At 43.9% G+C, this 17821-nt stretch overlaps 1 protein-coding gene and 1 non-coding gene across 11 annotated transcripts in view; one reads left to right on the forward strand and one right to left on the reverse strand.

Annotated features, from left to right (window-relative positions):
* The window catches only part of LOC138807135 (protein YIPF1), a 38743-nt gene extending 21327 nt beyond the window's left edge, over positions 1–17416 (reverse strand). For 2 of the 10 annotated variants that reach the window (XR_011366056.1, XM_069992702.1), the window contains exons 1-6: positions 17326–17413; positions 16675–16755; positions 12020–12183; positions 7948–8028; positions 6969–7056; positions 2327–2443 (exon numbers count right to left, since the gene is read on the reverse strand). Coding sequence is in view for 9 of the 10 variants with exons in the window: in XM_069992702.1 (XP_069848803.1) it covers positions 2327–2443; positions 6969–7056; positions 7948–8028; positions 12020–12183; positions 16675–16705 (481 nt within the window). In the remaining variant the exon portion in view is untranslated. The other 8 variants (XM_069992703.1, XM_069992706.1, XM_069992704.1 and 5 more) reach the window with 8 other exon arrangements.
* LOC138807157 (U6 spliceosomal RNA) lies at positions 4843–4949 on the forward strand. The gene has a single exon (XR_011366067.1). It is a non-coding gene; the product is annotated as a U6 spliceosomal RNA (small nuclear RNA).
* Positions 17417–17821: the final 405 nt, after the last annotated feature.

Here is a 17821-nt window from a genome sequence, read left to right on the forward strand (position 1 = left end):
AGTGGTAAAGTGGAATGCATGAAGCTTTGGGTTTGATTCTTTGCTACCAAATAAACAGAGAGGCTCAGGGACAGAGTCCAGGCCCTGCTTGAGTTCAAGCCCCAGAACCAACAAAAAATAATTCGTTTTTTATTATTATTAACTAACATGTTGATATACTGTTTCCTGAAATCTATATTTTCATTTTAGTAAAGAAGAAAGAAGGGCCAGGTGCCAATGGCTCACGCCTATAATCTAGCTACTCAGGAGGCTGAGATCTGAGGATCACGGTTCAAAACCAGCCTGGGCAGGGAAGTCCAATAAACCACCAGAACTAAACACACACACGCACACATGCGCGTGCGCACACACACACACACACACACACACACACACACACACACACACACACACACACACACACACACACACACACACACAGTAAAAAGGAGGAAAAGAAACAATTCACTGTAGGTTCATGTATACTCTCTCAAACACTTAAATATGTTCCTATGACAGGTATGTATACATATATATGGCAATAATAAACATTGGAAGAATTGTATAAAAATCACTAGTCTAACATCTTACATATATCCATTTTGTATTCATTCATTTTCTTTTTTTGTGACATTCCTGGGATTAGAACTCAGGGCTTGGAGCTTGCTATGCAGGTGCTCTACGACTTGCACCATACCTCTAGTCTTCAGCTCTTTATTCTTTTGTATGTGTGTGTGTGTGTGTGTGTGTGTGTGTGTGCGCGCGCACGCACGCACACGCACGTGCGTATGCATGTGTATGCTTCCCTGAGCTTTTTGGCTCAAGACTGGTGTTCTATCACTTGAACCACATCTCCTTCTTCCAGATTTTTTGCTGGCTAATTGGAGATAAGAATCTCATAGATAGGCTGGGAAGGTGGCTCAGTGGTAGAGCACTTGCCTTGAGCTGAAGAGCCTCAGCACCACATAAGCAAAAAGAAGAAAGCCAGAAGTGGTGCTATGGCTCAAGTGGTAGAGCACTAGCCTTGAGCTGAAGAGCTGAGGGACATCACCCAGGCCCAGAGTTCAGGCCCCACGACCGGACCAAAAAAAAAAAAAAAAAGAATCTCACAGACTTTCCTGTCCAGGCTAGCTTGAATCATGATCCTCAGATCTCAGCCTCCTGAGTAGCTAGGATTACAGGCATGAGCCACTAGTGCCTGCCTGATTCTTTTTTTCTTTTCTTTTTTTTTTTCAGTCATGGTTTGAACTCAGGGCTTGGGTGCTGTCCCTGAGTTTTTTCACTCAAGGCTAGTATTCTACCACTTTGAGCCACAGCTCCACTTCTGTTTAACTGGAGATAAGAGTCTCACAGACTTTCCTGCCCAGGATGGTTTCAAATTGTGATCCTCAAATCTCAGCCTCCAGTGTACCTAGTATTAGAGGCATGAGTCACTGGTGCCCAGCTTGCTCTTTATTCTTATAGTAGCTCTACCATATAGTATTATCATTTCCATTTCTCTTATGAAGAACCTGAGGCCACAAACCTGTCTCCTCTGTAGAAGCTAGTGAGTACAGTGTTGAAACCTGCAGCCCATGTTTTTACCCAAGCAGACAAGCAGGTAGGGAAAGAGAACTTGGGAAAGTGCTATGGTCAATCTCTTACAAAGCCAAGCTTCTTCACTTTGGAGTGGTTCTCATATTCAAGTCTCTATAAGCTGTTTTCTTTTTATCTTAACTGATACAAGAAAGAAATTTTTAGATACGAACCATCATTTCTAAATCCACCCCTAGAATTTACAATTTTTCATTGTCCATTCTACTTAACCATGAACAGACTTCTCTTTACAAAGCTGCCAACATTACAGGCACCAGTTTGCCTAAGTTCTGGTACTCAAGTTGCTCTAGGTGCCTCATAATTAGTGGCTAGAGACCATCTCCGCTAGTTGGGCCACCACAACTTGAAGAACAGTGCCCCTACTATTTCTAGGCTTTCATAATACAAACAATACTATAATGAAGACCTTCATAACACTACTTTTCAGTTACTTGGTACATTTTTAGAATAAATTCCAGTTGCTGTTGGGCTAGCTTCCTTAAATACTTTGTGAATTAGCAACACTGCAAATGTACTTATACCACTGAAATTGTTAAAATGTACATTATATACATCTTCTACAGTTAGAAAACAAAATATGATGTGGATTTGTATAGAAAGCTGGTAAACTATTCAGTCAATGGTATGTCTGAACTCTAAAACACAGGAAGCAGAGCTGCGGCACCTACAGACTAGGCCCACAGCTCAAGGAGCAAAAGGCTTCCTGGTTAGAAACTGACAGCATTTACAATGAGTCAAGCTATTCACCAACCTTTTTGGAACTCAGGCACGTAATGGTATGTCTTCTCTCCCAGATGGATTAAGAAGTTGGAAAGATTCCCACTAATTGCTATGGCAAAGACCAACGTGGCACATATCCAAAAAGGGCCTGCAAAAGCAACCAGAATATTTATAAACAGGAAAATGAAGCACTAGCCTTCAGACTCTTATCAGCCTCTCCGTATTTAGACAAGCAAAGGAAAATGAATCTGAAATGCAATCAACACTTACTTAATGGGAATTTTCTTTTTTAAAAGATCAAAACACAATTCCATAATTAGCTGCCTTGAAGACTAGGGTTATTAGAATTCAAAGGGCCAAAACACTTGCTACAATTAGGTGGATAAAGACATTGATTTATACATAGTTCCCTTAACTGGAGGATCATAAAATAAATTCACAGACATTTTGTTAAACTTTCCATCAGAACACAAGAAGCAAAGATTGCTTTCCTTATTAATGCCAAGTGTTAATGCCAGAGAATATTAAGTAACATCAGGAAGGTCCATCCACAGTATATATGAAGAGCAGAGCAAGAGGGATACTTCAAGCAAATGTTGATCTAATCTACTAAATCACCATGGGCTCTGTGAGTATGTGCATGTGGCATCAGAGATATACATATTTGTGGGAGCTTTTTGTTTTTTTCTGTTGGTCACGGGGCTTGAACTCTGGGCCTGGCGCTGACCTTGAGCTCTTCAGTTCAAGGCAAGCACTCTACCACTTGAGCCGCCACTTCCGGTTTTCTGGTGACTAATTGGAGATAAGAGTCTCATGGACTTTCCTGTCTGGGCTGGCTTTGAACCACGATCCTCAAATCTCAGCCTCCTGAGTAGTTAGGATTCCAGCCTTGAGCTACTGGTACCTGACCTTTTTTTTGTTTGTTTGTTTTGTCGGTCTCGGGGCTTGTACTCTTGGCTTGGGCATTGTCCCTCAGCTCAAGGCTCAAGACTAACACTCTACCACTTGAGCCACAGAGCTCAAGTGGTTTATTGGAGAGAAGAGTTTCAGGAACTTTCCTGCCTGCGCTGGCTTTGAACCATGATCCTCAGATCTCAGTATCCTGAGTAGCTAGGGTTACAGGTATAAGCCACCAGCACCCAGCTGGCACCTGACTTTTTAAAGCTTTTTTGTTGTTGTTGTTGTTAGTTGTGGAGCCTGAATTCTGGGCTTGGCGCTGTCCCTCAGCTCTTCAGCTCAAGGATAGCACTCTACAACTTGAGCCACAGCACCACTTCTGGCTTTTTCTGCTTATGTGGTGCTGAGGAATCAAACCCAGGGCCTCATGCATGCAAGGCAAGCATTCTACCACTGAGCCACCTTCCCAGTCCGTAAGCTCTTTTTTTTTTTTTTTTTTTTTTTTTTTTTTGTCAGTCATAGGGCCTGAACTCTGGGCCTGAGCACTGTCCCTCAGCCCTTCAGCTCAAGGCTAGTGCCCTACCACTTGAAGCCAAAGCGCTACTTCCAGCTTTTTCTGCTTATGTGGTGCTGAGGAAGCGAACCCAGGGCCTCATGCATGCAAGGCAAGCACTCTACCACTGAGCCACCTTCCAAGCCCCAAACTTTTTTTTTAATAAAAAAAAAAAAAATCAGTCTATGAATGCAATACCTTGTTCAAAAGTTACAAAAGGATGGGTTGGGAAGGTGGCTCAGTGGTAGAGCGCTTGCCTTGCATACATGAGGCCCTGGGTTTGATTCTTCAGCACCACATAAGGAGGAAAAAAAAAAAGCCGGAAGTGGTGCTGTGGCTCAAGTGGTAGAGTGCTAGCTTTGAGCTGAAGAGCTGAAGGACAGTGCCCAGGCCCAGAACCGGACCCCCAAAAAAAAAAAAGTTACAAAAGGAAATACTAAGACTAGAAGTATGGCTCAAATAGAAGAGCACCAATTAGTAGCAAAAAACTCAAAACAGCATTGAAGCCCTAAGTTCAAGTCCCATACTAACACCTAACACACACACACACACACACACACACACACACACACACACACACGGAATACAAGGAAAGAAAAGCAAGCTTCCACCCTCAGTTCAAGTCACACACACACACACACACACACACACACACACACACACACACACACACACACACACACACACACACACACGGAATACAAGGAAAGAAAAGCAAGCTTTCACCCTCTCAATGGCCCAGCTCTGCATTTCACCCACATTTCACCTCCCCAGAGCCCACCACTGTAACCAGTTTCTGGTGAATCCTACCAGAAATATTGGGTACCTATAAGCAAATGCATGCATGCACATGTGTTTGTATATGCACATGTCCTGAATGCATCCTTCTATTTTTACTTTTTAATATCCTAGAGATTCTACCATTGTTAGCCATAAAATTAGCTTCCTTCTTTTTTGGGGAGTCAGTGATGGGGCTTAAACTCAGGGCTTGGGTACTGTCCCTGAGCTCTTTTGCTCAAGGCTGGTGTTCTACCACTTTGAGCCATAGTGCCACTTCCAGCTTTCTGGGATAATTGGGAGATAAGAATCTCATTGGCGTGCTCACTTCGGCAGCACATATACTAAAATTAGAACGATACAGAGAAGATTAGCATGGCCCCTGCACAAGGATGACACACAAATTCGTGAAGTATTCCATATTTTTCTAAAACAAAGTGAATAAGCAACAACCCTAAAAATTGGCCTTTGAGGGCTGGGAAGGTGGCTCAGTGGTAGAGCGCTTGCCTTGCAGGCCTGAGGCCCTGGGTTTGCTTCCTCAGCACCACATAAGCAAAAAGAAAAAAGCCGTAAGTGGCACTGTGGCTTGAGCTGAAGAGCTGAGGGACAGCGCCCAGGCCCAGAGTTCAGGCCCCACGACCGGACCCCCCCCCCCCCAAAAAAAAAAAAAAGAACTAAAAATTGGCCTTTGATTTTAATTGAATAAACCTTAATTAAAAAAAATTTCATTGACTTTCCCGCCCAGACAGGCTTTGAACTGTGATTCTCAGATCTTGGTCTCCTGAGTAGCTAGGCTTACAGGTGTGAGCCACTGGCACCCAGTTAAGCTTCCTTCTTAATGACTATAAAATAATCCCCCCAAGTGAATAAGTCGACCATGCTTTGCCAACTTCTTTCCCTGGTTGCTCGATTTCAGGAACACCATCCTTATCTCACTCTATCTAGGAAAAACACTATGTAAACAAATATGAATATGTTGTTATTGTACTTTTTTTAAGATAAAGTCTTTCAGTGTATCCCAAGATGATCTTAAAATCTCAATCCTCTTGCCTCAGCCTTCTGAATTTACAATCGTGCCCAGTAAAAGTACAATTTTTAAGCTGAGAAATTTCAATATATTTTATGAATTTCATTTTTCAATTTCAATAATATTTTGCAACACTGCAATAATTTTAGGTACCTTAACACAAAATTAATTAAGAAAATTTTTTGTGGGCTGGGGACATGGCTCAAGTGATCAATAAGGCCTTGAGTTCAAACCAGAGGAGGAGGGGAAGAGAAGGATGGAGAGGGAGAGGGGGAAGAAGGGGGAATAATAAAATAATAATAATAGAGATGTCTAGCAGAAATAGATGAGTACTTTTTCAAAGCTAAGCCTTGCATTCTAAGGTGAAAAGGATACTCCAAAAAGAACCACCATCAGCTTTCCACAAACTATTTCCTCACAAAACTACAAGTTCTCTACTGTAGTAAAGGACTAAACTCAGAATTATTTTGACTTTCAAGCTTACCATATAAAAGATACAAAAATAAAAATAAAAGCCCACAGCCAGACGCTGGTGGCTCACACCTATAATTCTAGCTACTCAGGAGGCTGAGATCTGAAGATCACAGTTGGAAGCCAGCCTAAGCAGAAAAGTCCCATGAGACTCTTTTTTTTTTGAGGGGTTTTCCGGTCATGCGGCCTGAACTCTGGGCCTGGCCGCTGTCTCTCAGCTCTTCAGCTCAAGGCTAGTGCTCTACCAATTGAGCCACAGTGCCACTTCTGGCTTTTTTCTTTTTGCTTATGTGGTGCTGAGGAATTGAACCCAGGGCCTCATGCATGCAAGGCAAGCGCTCTACCACTGAGCCATCTTCCCAGCCCCCCATGAGACTCTTATCTCCAATTAACCACCAGAAAACCAGAAGTGGAGCTGTGGTTCAAAGTGGTAGAGTGCTAGCCTTGAGCTAAAGAGCTTAGGGACAGTGCCCAGGCCCAGAGTTCAAGTACCATGACCAACAACAACAACAAAAAGAATTCATATCAACCAATAAAAAGGGAAACAAGATGGTATGAACCTGTCATTCCAGCTACTCAGGAAGAGGAAATAGAAGAATTGAGTCCAGTTGGCCTGGGCATATAAAAACAAACCCTATCTCCAAAATAATAAGAGCCAAAAAGGCTAGAGGAATAGCTCAAAATATAGAACCCCACCTAGCAAGAGCAAGGTCTGGAGTTCAAACCCCTCCATGTTCTGTCAAAAACAAAACTAAACTAAATATTGATATCAGACATATTGCATTTCCCATAAATTCTCTGTAAGAGTTGCCACTAAATCTCAGATGAGTCAAAAGAACACCATGTATTACCCGAACAGTACAATGATCCCAGCTTTTCAGGCAGCCCACACATTTACCCAAGCTTAACCAGAACATGGTTAAAGAATCAAAAGGGCACGGCACGTACCATAGAGATCTGGATTGCTGCGGATAGATAACCTTACGAAGTTTTTTCCAGGTATTGGCAAAAGTGACCCTTTTATTCTGTCAAAGACCTAGAAGACAACAAAGCAGTAAATTCTTAAGTTTTTCATTTATTTTTTAATTTTATTTTTTTTGTTGTTAGTTGTGGGGCTCGAACTCGGCTTGGGCACTGTCCCTCAGCTCTTCAACAAGGTGAGTGCTCTACCGCTTGAGCTACAGCGCCACTTCTGGTTTTCTAGTAGTTTATTGGAGATAAGAGTCTCACAGACTTTCCTGCCTGGGCTGGCTTTAAACCTCGATCCTCAGATCTCAGCCTTCTGAGTAGCTAGGATTACAGGCGTGAGCCGCTGCCCGGCTTTAATAGTTATCTTTTTGTTATTATAAAGGTGATACACAGGGCTGGAAGGTAGCTTAGTAGTAGAGTGCTTGCCTAGCCTGCATGAACCCCTGAGTTCAATTCCTCATAAACAGAAAAAGCCAGAAGAGGCACTGTGGCTCAAGTGGTAGAGTGCTAGCCTTGAGCAAACAAAGCTCAGGGACAGTTCCCAGGCCCTGAATTCAAGCCCCAGGATTGGGAAGAAAAAAAAAATTAATGAAAGGTGATACACAGAAGGATTACATTAAATAAATCAGGTAATGAGTACATTTCTTTTTGGACAATGTATTTTGTTGTTGTTTTTGTCAGTCACAGAGTCTGGGCACTATTCCTGAACTTTTCTGCTCAAGATTAGTACTCTACCACTTTAATCAACATCTCCAGTTCCCTTTTAATTTTTTTTCTCCAAAGTTTTCTTCAACTACTACAAAATTGAAGCTCAGTTATTTAGGCTTTTTATGATAGTATTTCTACACTCTTCTAAGACCACTTCCAGTGCAAAAATCTTTTATGTGATTTGCCTGCTTAATTACAGAAGAAACAAGTCTCCATTATATAGAAGGAAGAGTAAAACAAATTTACAAACCTGGTACGTGTCCACATCAAAGAATGTTTGGTAGTACTCAAATGTCCAGAAGGGAGAGCTTTTCTTCTGGCCAGCAAGTAACTGTCAGAATAAAATAAAACATAATCAGTCAGATGCTGGTGGTTCATGATTATAATCTTAGCTACTTAGGAGGCTGAGATCTGAAGCCAGCTCCTAGCATGAAAGTCTATGAGACTCTTATCTACAATTAACCACCAAAAATAAGCTGGAAGTGAAGCTGTGGCTCAAGTGGTAAAGTGCTGGCCCTGAGCAAAAAAGCTCAGGGACAATGACAAGGCCCTGAGTTCAAGCCCCAGGACCAGGCACCCACCCCTGCCTGCCCCCACACACACTAAAAAAAAAAAATCAACACAGAAATAACTTCCTAATTGTAGCTACACAGGGGGAAGATGATCTGATAAAAAACCAAAATGTGGGAAACCACTAGGCATTTCTGCATTCAATGAACAACAGCAACAGCTACACTTCATGCCCAGCCTGATACATCAGTTTTAAAATCACTTTCATCAGGTTTCAAGTCCCAGCTCCTCCACTTGGGTGAGCTTTGACAAATCACTAGACTCTCCCAAGGCTTAGTTGCCTGATCTAGAAAGATCTCTATCACCTAAGAAAAATAGAGAAAATTGGATTCAGTAGTATGTGGAGGAATGTTACAATAGACACACACCCATACATACAGAGCAACAGATTCAAGATCCTCACTTGTGTTGTCACCTGAATTTTCAAAGTCTCATGTTCTAATTCACTCTAAAGTACTAAAAATATTACTTGCTCTATTAAAAAAAAATCTAGGGGGTGGAGGTACAGTTCAAGTTGTAGAGCGCCAGCCAATAAGCAAAAGCATCAGATACTAAGAGTCTTGGTCTTGGACAAAAACAGAAAAGAAAAAAAAAATCTAATTTAGAGGAGGCCCTGCCTGTGGCCATAGCACAGCTCTCCTTGATGACACCAGAGCCAGGCCCAGCACCAGGAATCATGACTGCAAACAGGATTCACAAAGCAGAGGGTGCAGCAGAGCCCAGGCCGCTCTGCAGGACAAGGGACCCACTTTCTATAAGCTAGGCCAGGAACTCTGTCACTGTCACAAAATTCCAGTAACTTTTTCTCAATTCACAAAGAAAATGAAGATAATGCAATTTCTTTCAAGGTTAAGATTTTTTCCCTTATGTATTTTTTCAAATTCATAAATATTCACAAATGCTTAAATATTGGTACCACTGTTTATTCCACAAATGTTAATTTTGCATCAACTTGTCTGGGCTATTGTACCTAGAAGTTGGTTAAACAATCTTCTGGATGTTTCTGTGAGGGTATTATTGGATGAAATTTACATTTAAATTCCATTTCCTTAAGACTGCTCTATAATGTGGAGGGACCTAACCTAATGAGTTGAAGGTCTCACCCATACACAAGACCAACTCTACCTCACCCATCCCCCCTAAGCAAGAAGGAACTGGCAGCAGACAAACTTTCAATTGCAACTCTTTCCAGAGTCTCAGGCCTACTGGTCTCTCTTACCAGATTTCAACTCGCTAAAGATTTTTTTTTTCTCCACACTTTACTGGTTTTCTTTGTTGAGAACTCTAATGTTCAGCCACTCCTGTGTATATTGATGTCTACCACTTTAACAAGTTAGGAACACACTTCACCTCTAAAGGGGTCGTGGGGTCTAGCAACAAAAAGCACAGGCCACTTCCTGCCAGTGTGCATCTTGTCAGGTGACTTCAACTCTGTGCCTCAAGTTTCTCACTGTAAAATTGGGATAAAAGTAATGCCTGGTTTAGAGTCCTTTGGAGATTAAATGAGATGATACAAATATCAACTTTAAATGGTGGCTGGCAGCCATCAAACAATCAATAAATATCAGTTACTGTAGCAGCAATGAAGGGCCACAATGCTACTTTATTTTTCATATTTCAGATCAGGAAACTCAGGCTTAGGGTTACATTATAACAGGTAACAGGTTCATGGGAACTGTTTTGCTTAAACAAACAAACAAAAACATTCCAGGGCTGGGAAGGTGGCTCAGTGGTAGAGTGCTTGCCTCGCATGCATGAGGCCTTAGATTCGATTCCTCAGCACCACATAAACAGAAAAGGCTAAAAGTAGCTCTACGGCTCAAGTGGTAGCGAGCTTGCCTTGAGCTGAAGAGCTCAGAGTCAGCGCCCAGGCTTAGAGTTCAAGTCCTATGACCGACAAAAACAAAAAACAAAACAAAAAAAAACTACTCAGTCCCCTGAGTTCATTAAAAGCAGGAGGAAATCTGGCATCTCTGCCTCTATTTTGCATCGGAGTCTCTCTCTGATAGCATCTGAGGACTGTGCAAGACTAACGGGACCAGACTGCTGGGTAAATATCTGGTGAGAAGAATTGAAGGGTCGGAAATACAGCTCAGGTGTTAGAGTGCCAGCCAATGAACACAAAAAATAAAATAAAATAAAATGCAAGCTATTTCCCAGGCAACTATACCTTTAACCACCAGACAATAAATCAGACTAAAACTTATTAATAATATGCATGCTTGTTGACCCCTGCCTCGGTCCTTCTTCTTTTTAAACTTAAAACTCATGTCTGCAGCCCAAAGACATACTGAAATGGTTCTGCCCTCTTCTAGCACACTGGCCAGTTTGTTAATAAATAAATTGCCTTTCTCTACCCTTCAACATTATTAGTCTACTGATATGGTTCCCCCCCCCCCGTTTTTCTTTTTGGCTCTACTGTGGTTTGGATTCAGGGCCTCCCATTGCTAAAGGCAGGTGCTCTAACCACTTGAGCTATGTAAGAGTCCCCAGCTATAGTTGAGTCCAGCCTTAGACCACCATCTTGTTAAGTAGCTGATATTACCAACATGAGCCACTGCACCTGGCTCTTTAATTGGTCTCTTTAATTCGCATACTGAGGCAAAAATTCGCATACTGAGGCAAATGGCTGAGCTGGACATGTTGGAACCCTTGGAGCTAAACCTTTGGCCTAGAACTCTGTTTATAAAAGTACTCTTCTTAGGACTGCCTTACTGCAGCCAGGACCAGGATTCAAGATCAGAGACTCATAAGTCTGAAGATGTTTTGTTTTGCCAATACTGCAGTTAGAACTCAGTCTTGCTTGCTCAGCTGGTACTTTACCACTTGAGTCAAATTCCCAGACTTCTTTTTACTGGTTGTTGGAGTCTCTTCAGATTTTTCTCTCTGGCCAGCCTCAAACCTCAATCCTCTTGACCTTAGATTCCTGAGTAGCTAGAATCATAGGCCTGAGCCACTGATGCCAGGCTTAAATCTGAGTTTTCATCACAATATTTTGCATATAAAGGTAATTTAGCATAAACTTCAGCACTTATTTTGAGGAACACCAGGACCTGAGGCGAGACCGGCAGATCGACCTGAAGTAATTACATGTAAGCAAGTTCCCCCTGCCCCATGCAGGCTCTATCACTTCTAGTCAAACCACCTGCCTCTTACCTGCCCTTCTGGCCTCCTGTCTTTCTGCCTCCAATTTATACTTAAGGTTTCCATATCTTAATTATTATTGAACATATCACATCTAGTCATAGTGCTTAAACCTTTTGACACATCCTAATTATGTTCAGAATGCAATTCATACTCATTGGGTTGAGGTCTGGCCTAGCTGTGCAGCCTTCTCTCCTGTCTTTGCCTGTATTTTTCTCCCACGATGAGTAAAGGTTGTGGACATCCCTTGCCTACACCATGCTTTTTCATGCCGATGACTTCAGTAATATGTTCCCTTGCCTGTATCATCTTTGCCCCACACTTCTTCCTCTGGCTACTCCTCCCCTGCCAGAAGGTTCATTCAGGTGCCACTGCCTCCAGGAAGCCTTCCCTAACTCTTCTCCCTGCCCCTGTCACCCATCTTCCCCCCTCCATACGCACTTCCATGGACAGTAATGGTCTATTTCTCCACCAAGCTGAGGCCATGGGTCATCTGCCTTTGTGGCACCACTGTCTGGCACTGTACCTGCATATACAAGTCAGTGAATAAATGCAGGAACAAGCTTGAAATAAAAAGGGGGAGGGAAAAGTCAAAGGTCAGTTTAAACCTCAGTTTTGTCAGAGTCATCATTTCCCAGCAACTCATCATCCTCTTCCCTCCTAGAACTTCTTGGGGGTCCTGACTTGTGCTTGGGGGTTTCGCCAGGATCCTCAATGCTTATTGTGGTGGCATCTGAGTTTGCTGCTAGAGAAGTGGCTGTATCACCAAATTCTGAAATCAAGCAGAGCACAAAGACCAAGAGACTTTCTCACACAGGAAGAGAAATGCTATATATGTATCTTATATGCATATACATATGTATGTATATATTTGTAATTTTATTGTTATTATTAAGAATTGTAGCCAAGTGTCAGTGGCTCAGGAGCTGGTAATCCTAGCTACTCAGGAGGCTGAGATCTGAGGATCACATTCAAAGCCAGCCCAGGCAGGAAAGTCCGTGAAACTCTTATCTCTAGTTAACCACCAGAACACGGGAAGTGGTACTGTGGCTCAAGAGGTAAAGCACTAGCCTTGAGCTGAGGAACTGAGAGATAGCACCCAGGCCCTGAGTTTAAGCTCCACGACCAAAACAAAACAAAACAAACAACAAAAAAAAGTTGTCAGAGGGATTACATTTCCATAAAACAGGTAATGAACAAAATTCTTTTTGGAAAATGTCACCACTTCCTCTGCTTTCCCCAGTTTCCCCCCTGGAGCAATGCTTTTTATTGAAAGAGAAACTTTATAGCCCCAGCTTTGTTACAGACCTCTAGTAAAGATAAACAAGGATGTCCTATGCTACAAAGCAAGATCCTGTCTCAATTTAAAAAGAAAGAGGGGCTGAGAATGTGGCTTAGTGGTAGAGTGCTTGCCTAGCATACATGAAGCCCTGGGTTTGATTCCTCAATACCACATAAACAAAAAACCAGAAGTAGCACTGTGGCTTAAGTGGTAGAATGCTAGCCTTGAGCAAAAGAAGCACAGACCAGTACCCAGGCTCTGAGTTCAAGCTCCAGACTGGCACAAAAATAAATAAATAAATAAAATAAAAAGGAAGAAAGAGGAAAAGAGAAAAATGTCTTCTAGAAATCAATCTGACAGGGACTGGGAAGGTGGCTCAGTGGTAGAGTGCTTGCCTTGCATGCATGAGGCCCGGGGTTCGATTCCTCAGCACCACATAAGCAAAAGAAAAAAGCCAGAAGTGGCGCTGTGGCTCAAGTGGTAGAGTGCTAGCCTTGAGCTGAAGAGCTGAGGGGCAGCGCCCAGGCCCAGAGTTCAGGCCCCACGACTAGACAGAATTAAGTGATAACGAAGATAAAAAACAGAATTTGGAGGTAGACTGGGATTTTAGTCCTGACTCAGCTATTCACTGACTACATGAGCCTTAGTGGGTAACTTGACCTCTTGAACCTCAGGTATCATCCTACAATAGACAGAATAATGTTTGTTTTAAAGATGCCAGGAGCAAGGTGCTAAAGACTCATACCTGTAATCCTAGCTACTCAAGAGGCTGAGACCTGTGGACAGCAGTTCAAAGCCAGCCCTGGCAAGAAAGCCTGTGAGATTTTTATCTCCAATTAACCACCAGAAAACCACAAGTAGGACTGTGACTCAAAGTGATAGAGCACTAGCCTTGAGCAAAAAGAGCTCAGGAACAATGCCCAGATCCCCACAACCAACCAAAACAAAAACAAAAACAAAAACAAAGTAAAAATAAAGATGCCAGGAGAGTTAGATATAGTACCTAATACCTAAGTCAAGTCCTTTATAGAGTAGACCACTCTAAATCTCATTCAAGTTCAAGAAAGTTTTAATGGAGCCAGGTACTGGTAGCTCATACCTATTCACACTCATAAACCTAGCTACTCAGAAGGCTTACATCTGAGGATCATGGTTCAAAACTAGCCTAGGCAGGAAAGTCTATGAGGCTCATCTCCAATTAAGTACCAAAATGCCAGAAGTGGAGCTGTGGTTCAAGTAGTAGAGGGCCAGCCTTGAGCAATGCCCAGATCTTGAGTTCAAGCCCCAGATGGGCACAAAATTTTTTTTCCTAATATCTATGTGATTAATATAGAAAATATAAAGGCAAAAAAGTAGAAACAATGCTGGGAATATGGCTTAGTGGTAGAGTGTTTGCCTAGCATGCATGAAGCCTGGGTTTGACTCCTTAGTACCACATCAACAGAAAAAGCTGGAAGTGGTGCTGTGGCTCAAGAGGTAGAGTGCTAGCCTTGAGCAAAAGAAGCTCAGGAACAGTGCCTAGGCCCTCAGTTCAAGTCCCAGGATTGGCAAAAAAAAAAAATCACTTAGTCAAGGGAGGTACAGAAGTGGAGGAACAAGGATGAACAAATGCAGCAGTGGTACTCACTAGACACTATGTTGAAAATTAACTGTTGGGAAGGGAAAACTGGGAGAGAGGGAGGGAAGGAGTGATACTGTCCAAAAAGAAATGTACTTTTTTTTTTTTTTTTTTGGGTCCGGTCGTGGGGCTTGAACTCTGGGCCTGGGCGCTGTCCCTCAGCTCTTCAGCTCAAGGCTGGCGCTCTACCACTTGAGCCACAGCGCCACTTCCGGCTTTTTTTCGTTTTGCTTATATGGTGCTAAGGAATCGAACCCAGGGCCTCAGGCTTGCAAGGCAAGCGCTCTACCACTGAGCCACCTTCCCAGCAAGAAATGTACTCTTTACCTGACTTATGTAACTGTAACTCCTCTATATACCACCTTTATAATAACAATAAGATAAAAAGTGTGGCTGTGGAAGAAGACAAGTATAGCCGAAGATAAAATCTGAGCAGAGGAAGATGGTTCGTGGAAGTATAGCTCAGTGGTAGAGTGCTTGCCTAGCATGAGCCAGGCCTGTTTTAATCCCCAACACTGGGGAGGTGGGGGAGCTAGGGAAGCCTACTCTGGCTGTAAAGTAGACTAGAGAGAGGCAAGGCAGGAGGAAAGGAATCAGAAGAAAGATAAGGCTAAAATTGAGACAAAAAGAGATGATATCCTTAAACATGGAGGCCGCAAAGGTAAAGATAGTGAATGTGATATTTGCCAAAGAAGACATTTCTCTTTAAAATTCCTGTCTCTTCCTCAAACAGTAAGAGAGTCTATGAGGCTATGAATGCCTAGGTTCAAATACAGTTACTAACTGATCTTTTTTTTTTTTTTTTTTGGGTCCGGTCGTGGGTCCTGAACTCTGGGCCTGGGCGATGTCCCTCAGCTCTTCAGCTCAAGGCTAGCACTCTACCACTTGAGCCACAGTGCCACTTCTGGCTTTTTTCTTTTTGCTTATGTGGGGCTGAGGAATCGAACCCAGGGCCTCGAGCATGCAAGGCAAGCGCTCTACCACTGAGCCACCTTCCCAACCCCACTAACTGATCTTTAGGCAAATCAGTTTCCCCAGGTGTGAGTGTGTGTGTGTGTATGCACGCGCATGTGTGCACACGCCAATTCTAGGACTTGAACTCATGTCCTTCATATTCTCACTTGGCTTTTTCACTCACAGCTAGTACTTTATCACTTGAGCCATCCACCAGCTCAATTTTTTGCTGGTGGGGATAAGTCTCTCAAAGATTTGTCTTCCTGAGCTGTCTTCTAATCAAAATCCTCAGATCTCGGCCTCCTGAGTAGCTAGGATTACACATGTGAACCACTGATGCCTAACTTTTTTCTTTCTTTCTTTTTTTGGTAGTGAACCTGTGGTTTGAACTCAGGACCTGAGTGCTGTCCCAAAACTCTTTTGCTCAAGATAAGTGCTCTAGCACAGCTCCACTTCTGGCTTTTTTTGTGTGTACTTAATTGGAGATAAGAGTCTCATGGACTTTCCTGCCCAGGCTGGCTTTGCATTACAATCCTCAGCCTCCTGAGTAGCTAGAATTACAGACCTGAATCACAGGCACCTGGGTGATTTCCCCATTCTTAAAACAGGGAGAATAACTATTTTATAGCTTGACGGATATAAGGATTAAGTGAGTTATTATTTGTAAGTCGCCTAGAAAATATCTGAGATAGTGAATGCTGTGTAAGATTTTATAAAACATTAGGGAACCATCCAATCTGAAGGGTCAGTTGTGAAGAAACTGAAAAAACCGTGGTGTGGCCAACAGCCTTTATCAAAATGTCTGAAATTATTTTGTGTGGGATACTGGAGATTGAAGGCCTTGAACATACTAGATAGGTGTCTATTGCCTATTTGTTTATTTTTTCTGATTTTATTATCTACCTGTTTATATTAGTATTGAGTTTTGTTGTAGTTTTTTGGGGTCCGGTCGTGGGGCCTGAACTCTGGGCCTGGGCACTGTCCCTCAGCTCTTCAGCTCAAGGCTAGCGCTCGACCACTTGAGCCACAGCACCACTTCTAGCTTTTTTCTTTTTGCTTATGTGGTGCTGAGGAATTGAACCCAGGGCCTCAGGCATGCAAGATAAGTGCTCTACCACTGAGCCACCTTCCCAGCCCCCAGTATTGAGTTGTTTTTTTAATGCAGTGCCTTGTGCTTACTAGGTGGGTTCTCTACCACTTGGGCCACATCACCAGCCTTCCAATGTAGTTAGGATCTCACTAACTTTGTCAGGGTGGACAGCCAACTGGAGATTACAGGCTGGGATTACAGGCAGGTACTACCACACCTTTAATATAGTTTAATATAGAGGCAGTACAGCAATGAAAATCTGTTTCTTTCTATGGCTGTAGTGACCATAAAGGTAGAGATCAATGCCCCACTGCTGTACCTTCAAACTGCAAGTCATCTGCAGCTGCCATTCAGCCGGTGGATCTTCTTCCAATTTTGAGGAAGAAAAATATCCAGGGGTCTACAGGGAGAAAAAGAAATACAACTTAGGCTAAGAGAATAAGATACCTGCAGATACACCGTATTTCGACATTAGAAACGGTATTGCTTTCCCTTGCCTCCTTTCTCAGGGGGTTTGCTAGGTTTCCAGAAAGAGCACCACTGAGCATCAGCTGTCAGCAACACCGCGAGAAAGGCGCGCACCCCGCAGAGGAGGTTCGGCGGTTCCGTGTGGTCTCCCACGGGTCCCTGTGTGTGGACTCGTTGCAGCTTGGTGAAGGGAGAATGAGGAAGGGGAGGAGGCGATCTGCCGGGGGCCCGGCCACGGTGAAGGGCACAGGCTCTCGGGTCAGACGGACCTGGGCTGGGTTCCGACTCCGTGGCTTCGCGGCCGTGCGCGCGCAGCGCGGGTCCTCGGCTTCCGCATCTGTAAAATGGGTGCGTGACGGTCTGGCCCGTGAAAGGCGAGCGGGGCACCTTAGGCGTTCGGCGCACAGCCATGAGGGGTGAAGCTACCGAGGGGCGGGGGAGAGGCCGAGCGGCAGCGGCCCAGGCGGGCGGGAGACCCTCCCCTCCTCGGGCCCGAACCCACCTCACACGCTCGGCCGCCTCACCTGGCGCGGCTCGGGCCTGCGCGGCTCCCCCTCCGCTAGAGGTTCCGTGTAGTTGCCGGAAGCCGGAGATCCGGGGGGGGCGGAACTTCTCCGCCTCCTCCGGGAGGAACCCCGCCCTCTTAAAGTGGCCGCAGCATCCAGAGACCGTCCCAGGCCGCGAGTGCGCGTAGCCGGACCTCTCCCCGACCCCTCCCGGGGGTGAGTCTCTGGTTCTTAAAGAGACAGGCACCGCGGAGCGGCTTGGCCCCAACCTCCCTTCCAGAGGTGCACGGTTGTCCTACTGTTCGTTTAATATCTCTCAGCTTTTTCCACTCAAGGCTGGTGCTCAACCACTTGAGCCACACCTCCATTTCCCGCTTTGGGGGTGATTAATTGGAAATTAGCGTCTCACAGACTTTCCCCGCCTGGGCTGGCTTTGTGATCCTCAGATCTCAGCCTCCTGGGTAGCTAGGATTTCAGGCGTGAGCCACTGGC

Source organism: Dipodomys merriami, unplaced genomic scaffold (genome assembly GCF_024711535.1).
Source record: "Dipodomys merriami isolate MVZ:Mamm:240054 unplaced genomic scaffold, mDipMer1.0.p SCAF_412, whole genome shotgun sequence".
Classification (NCBI taxonomy): Eukaryota; Metazoa; Chordata; class Mammalia; order Rodentia; family Heteromyidae; genus Dipodomys; species Dipodomys merriami.